This window comes from Diaphorina citri, unplaced genomic scaffold (genome assembly GCF_000475195.1).
Source record: "Diaphorina citri unplaced genomic scaffold, Diaci psyllid genome assembly version 1.1 scaffold1652, whole genome shotgun sequence".
Lineage (NCBI taxonomy): Eukaryota > Metazoa > Arthropoda > Insecta > Hemiptera > Psyllidae > Diaphorina > Diaphorina citri.
In genome coordinates, this window is record NW_007379078.1 from 27,296 (window position 1) to 33,295 (window position 6,000).

A 6,000-nucleotide genomic window follows, 5' to 3' on the forward strand; every position below is an offset into this window, starting at 1 on the left:
TCTTTCTACTGTTTTCCTAAGCGCTGAGAGAGGAGTAGGAGGGAACACAAAGCTCCATTATTATTGCATTCTTTTCACTGCCGAAAACCTATTATGAAGAAAAGTTTTCGCAACCCATTCAGCATATTGCTGGTGTCGGGTTGTAATTTAAAGGGAACATTAAGGACCAAAGTTTTTCAATCACTTTAAATCCTTTTTTAGTGAATGAAGACACCCACTGAAACTTTTCTAGTGGGTGAAGAGACCAAAATTTTCCAAGTGCCATAGATTGAACCAAATAATATTAGTGTACAAAGTTATTAATTATTTACGTTATGAACTAATCTACTTAGGTATATTATTATGTTTATTATTTATGAATAAGACTGACAAATAAAATTTATTTCTATTTATACAATACTCGAACATTTTACGGTTTTACCTTCTTACACACTTTTGTTTAGTTTCGAAGCATAGCTCGCTTGCCCTGTAAGCACAAGGTAATAATAATAATAATAGTGCTCATTTATACTGCTTGCATAGGACTGAAAAGTCCCTTTACTCCAGCGGTAGGCTACTACTATTATTGTGATCAAATTCTCAAATTATATTGAGGATAAAATTCCATACCTCGGCTGGGATTGAACCCACGCCCTCTACGAGATTTAGAGTTACTCGTATAATTGCTAAGGTTACAGTTCCCTCTGTCAAACCTCTTAAGAGTGTTATTTGTGTATATTCGACTTCCTCCGGGTATGCGCGCTAGAGACTTCAGATACGTAGAAGCTTAACCCATCCTCTAGGGCTGTTTCCCCTACACCTAAGCCTTGCAGTTGGCTTTTTGTGTATGGAGTTAGTTTGGTTAGTTTCGAAGCGTAGCTCGCTCGCCTTGTAAGCACAAGGGAGTGAGTTTGATTCCCGGCGGGGGCGAACTCTATCCTGAACAGATAAGGCTCGCTCTCGGAAATCCTGACTTTCTCCTATCCGGTCCTCCTCTCTTTGAATTTGGGACGAAAATATCTCCGTTGTTACAGTTCCCTCTATCAAACCCCTTAAGAGGTAGTGAGTTTGATTCCCGGCGGGGGCGAACTCTATCCTGAACAGATAAGGCTCGCTCTCGGAAATCCTGACTTTCTCCTATCCGGTCCTCCTCTCTTTGAATTTGGGACGAAAATATCTCCGTTGTTACAGTTCCCTCTATCAAACCTCTTAAGTGGTCCATACTTGTGCAATTAACGTCTCGTATTTAACTGTCTTCTTTCAATTCAACAGATCCGAACAAGGTGGAGACCCAAAAGCTGATGCAACTCGCCAAGCTGATTGTAGAGAGAGCCACGGAAGACAAACACACTATCAGGTAATAGACCTGACAGGTACACATTAACAGGTGTGCTTGTCAGGTGTAACTGATAGTGAATGGCAGCTATTACAATTCTCTCAGGCGAAAGAGACCTGATCACTGATGAAAATTTGATCAAGCGATTAGACCTGATGAGTGTATGGCGCCCCGGGCGGGAATAGAACCCGCGGCCTAGCGTTTAAAGGTAGACGTGCTATACCCTTAAAGCTAACTAGGCTCGCAAAATCTGGATTACATTCTTATTCCTAAAATTCTATGACTAGTATCGCGAATCCGGGACCAAAGAAGGGACGATATTTTGTATGACCGGAAAGGGCGAAGGGAAATGGAGGGGGAAAAAAATGAAAAGTAATAAGCTGAGAAGGTATTTAAGCTGAAAACAAGGTAGGGATTTTTTCTCTCGGCCCTTCCTCATTTTTCTCCCTATTCTCTCCCTCTTGACTTTCTTCCCTTCTCACATCCTCTTGCGATTGTTCGCTTCTCCCTTTGCCTTCTTCGCAAATTCTTCCTTTGCTTCTTTCCTTTCTTCTTCTCCTTCGCTCCCTTCTCCTCTTCTCTCCTCTTTCTTCCCTTTTTTCTCTTTAAATCCTCGAAGAAAACCTCTTATAATAAAGGACCAACGGACTTGGAAAATAAACAAGCATTCAAAACGGCTAGAGATGGGGTTCTTTATTTTGAACTCATTTTTCTCCCTATTCTCTCCCTCTTGACTTTCTTCCCTTCTCACATTCTCTTGCGATTGTTCGCTTCTTCTCTTCTCCTCCTTCGCTCCCTTCTCCTCCTTTTTCTCTTTAAATCCTTGAAGAAAACCTCTTATAATAAAGGACCAACGGACTTGGAAAATAAACAAGCATTCAAAACGGCTAGAGATGGGGTTCTTTATTTTGAACTTCGTATAGGTACAACGGACACAAACAATTTCTATTAAAACTTACAACATAGGGTAATGGAAAGTAATTAACTGGAACCTAGTGTGGGGCCTGTGTTCTTGAGGACCTTAAGGTGCGTCCACACTTAAATGACAGATTGCGATAGACATCGGCTGGAACCCTTGAAAATAAGGAAGATCATAAGATTAGGGAGGAGGTAAAAAGAGAAGTCGGTTCCAATTATGGACGATTTCTACCCTTGCTGCTTTTGGATACCTCAGTACAAAACTGATGGTCCCAAAATCAAATCCCTTGGAGGCAGCATACTTAGGAGAACTTAAAAAGCAAACTTAAAAGAACCTTTCACAAATTAGTCCATGGGCAACATATCTATTTATAAAATAACATTTTGGTAGGCACTTATAATAGGTAGGTCAAATCATTTAGGGGAAACGGTCTAGAAAAGTGGGCGTTAGTTCCTCATATCTGAATGATCTCCAATGACCTCCAAAGAGTCATTTTTAGGTCCTCCAAAGAGTCCTATTTAGGTCCTCCAAAGAGTCCTATTTGGGTCCTCCTATTACGTCCTCCAAAGAGATTTCATAAGGCTTTTGTGGATGGGGGTGGTGCTTAATCTGTACAGACTCCGATTTCTCTTCGCATCTCAGGGGTTCCCAAAATTACGACACGGTTTCCTCCGTGGCCGCGGTGGCGTGTTCGACATCTACTGGAACTCATGTAAAGTAGGAAGATCAAAGGTTCTTGGAGGTTGTTCCAATTATGGATGCTGCTTTAAGGTGTGTCCACTCATAGTCGGTCGACGTCGATTCACATTGATCGACAGCTGTCGACTACGTGTGGACACACCTTTAGGATACCTCCGTACAATACTGGTAGTGCCAAATTCAATCCCTTGGAGGCAGCATAATGAGAAGAAATTAGAAGCAAACTTAAAAGAACCTTCTACAAATTACAATTTGGTCCATCGGAATCATTTAGTCCATTTAGAGGACGGTCGTCTAAAACCGAATACGTATTTTTGAAATTGGTCTAGAAAACTTATTATAGGCGTTCCTCATAATTGAATGACCTCCAATAACCTCCAAAGAGTCCTATTAGGTCCTCCAAAGAGTCCTTTTAGGTCCTCCAAAGAGATTTAAGAAGACTTTTGCGGATGGGGTGGTGCTTAATCTGTACAGACTCGAATTTCTCTTTGCATCTCAGGGGTTCCCAAAATTACGACACGGTTTCCTCCGTGGCCGCGGTGGCGTGTGTGCCCGTGGATTGGGCATCACTGGATGACTTCTCATCTGTGATCAGGCATGGACATCGTTTGGCCAACTCAGCTCTGAAAAAAAAGAAGAAAAAAATTAAATGGATTTCAGATTTTGAACACTTCCATAGGGGTGGATATTTCAGAATCGCACGAGGCTTGTGAACCGGACTACCGCAAGTCTTTTGGCGTGTGTGCAAGGCCCCTTCCGACGTGTGCTTCACTATTGGAATTCGGACGACCGGTAAAAAATCGGTCGTCCAAAACCGGTGTGTGTGCAACGGGCCTTACTCGGCTGACAAGGTGCGATACCTTTCAAGCTATCAAGGCTGGCATAGTGACCGGCACCGATCACCGGTCGGCGTGTGTGCAAGGCCCCATTCCGACGTGTGCTTCACTATTGGAATTTGGACGACCGGTAAAAAAATCGGTCGTCCAAAACCGGTGTGTGTGCAACGGGCCTTACTCGGCTGACAAGGTGCGATACCTTTCAAGCTATCAAGGCTGGCACATGAATATTGTAGAAAAAAATTCGCCCCCGGGTGGATTCGAACCACCAACCTTTCGGTTAACAGCCGAACGCGCTAACCAGTTGCGCCACGGAGGCTGATGATAAGGTGAGGCGAGATTGATAAATTTATTACTTTATTTTTACGAGAGAGACGAATTATGAATGACGATGATTATTATTATCATCTTTGTTGCACCTGTACAGAGTACCTGTCTACCTGCATTTATTTTCATCATGCCAGCCACTCACGTTCAGACCGTGTGATAGAACGTGGTTCGCGGTCTATCTTTTATTTTTACGAGAGAGACACTCTCGAATTATGAATGACGATGATTATTATTATCATCTTTATTGCACCTGTACAGACTTACAGAGTACCTGTCTACCTGCATTTATTTTCATCATGCCAGCCACTCACGTTCAGACCGTGTGATAGAACGTGGTTCGCGGTCTATCGTTGCACCTGTAAAGAGTACCTGTCTACCTGCATTTATTTTCATCATGCCAGCCACTCACGTTCAGACCGTGTGATAGAACGTGGTTCGCGGTCTATCAGACAGACGGAAAGTGTTGGGAGGGTAAAATCTTCCGACCTATATCGGTCTTCTCACACGGAAACTTACCTATAGGAAACTTATTTTGTGCAATGATGATGCCCAGTGGACGAAACATGTCTGTCTTCAAATAAAACCAACCCTACCAATCCAAGTGAAGAGTATCAGCCATTATTTCATCTCAATTCATATGGAACTTCACAAAAGACTTTGACATTGTGCTCTCAGTGGTAAGATCGGCCATTAAAGAATCCAGTGGCTTACCTGAACCTCGGGTGATTGATGGCGTAGATCCAAGGATCGATACAGGACACTATCTTAGCCGCCACAGCCGGGAGCATACCGAACATGGGAGTAATCACGTTTCTGGAAGATAGAGGAAACGAGGTCAGAGGTTATCTTCCTCTTTAAGTAAATAAAAATCCGAGGGCCCATTTCTGGAGAAAAAAAGAAAAAGTAGAGGTCAGAGGTTATCTTCCTTTTGGCAAAAATAAATCAGAGGACCCAAGAGATAAAACTTACCATCAAGAGATAAACGTTAGGCTCGGGTTTGAGACTTATGTATTTCAGACTAGTAGATTCAGCATTTTCTACCCTAGCCCTGCTCACGGTCACATTATGTTCAGTTTTGTACCTACGTGGGTAATTTTCAAAACCAAGTTCCACCCAAGTTCTACCCAGAGTGAAAATACAGAGGAGGCAATGAGCGATGCCTCCAACACTAACTTGTAGTTTCAATTACGACGCTCATGTAATAATCACAATCATATTGTAAAGTGCCTATCGGTTGATAGAGAGAAGTTTAGGACCAATTGGTCCCCTAAATCCTATAAGAAAACATATTTTTTGTTTGGGTAATTGTTGTTAAGGTGTTGACCAGTTGTTTTTAAGTTTTAACTTCCCCTGAGGGTTTACAGAATGCCAAATTTCGGATGGGACCCAAAATTTATTGAGAAAATTTCCTTTTCGTATTGAACATGTTTGCCCAATTTCATCAATTAAAAAAAAAAAAGATGAGTGTTTCACCGCCGTTTTTATTTCGTAGCGATGAAATAACTGCTACATTGGACGCTTGTGGTCTGTGTCAGAGCTAGGGTTGGGACATCGAGACGAAAACATCGATGTTCGATACATCGATGTTTTTAAACTTCGATATATCGAGTATCCGATGTATCGTAATCAAAACATCATTGGACCAACTAATCGAAAATCATCGCGGAACGAACAGACAAACTAAATTTAAAATGGTCCAGTTGATACTTAGAACTCGAATTGTTCGGGCACACGGTTAGAACAGTACTAACGCGCTTGCTTGCCATGCAGAAGATCCCGAGTTCGAATCCCACCATCGACAAAAATTCGCATTCGTTCATATGTATTTCGATTGCAAATATTTCAACGGGTTACTTTCTGGTGTTCTCGTGTTGACCCAGCACCTAAATGGGAAGTATTGT

General features: G+C 42.1%; 1 protein-coding gene and 1 non-coding gene across 2 annotated transcripts in view; both read right to left on the bottom strand.

Moving 5' to 3' along the window:
- Positions 1 to 2,931: 2,931 nt before the first annotated feature.
- The window catches only part of LOC103516743 (opsin-3-like), a gene marked incomplete at its 5' end in the record, with an annotated part of 19,088 nt that continues 16,019 nt past the window's right edge, over positions 2,932 to 6,000 (bottom strand). The window contains 2 exons of the mRNA XM_008481731.1: positions 2,932 to 3,556; positions 4,811 to 4,912. Coding sequence (XP_008479953.1) covers positions 3,445 to 3,556; positions 4,811 to 4,912 — 214 coding nt within the window. The remainder of the gene's footprint in view (positions 3,557 to 4,810; positions 4,913 to 6,000) is intronic.
- Trnan-guu lies at positions 4,015 to 4,088 on the bottom strand. Its single transcript has one exon. It is a non-coding gene; the product is annotated as a tRNA-Asn (tRNA).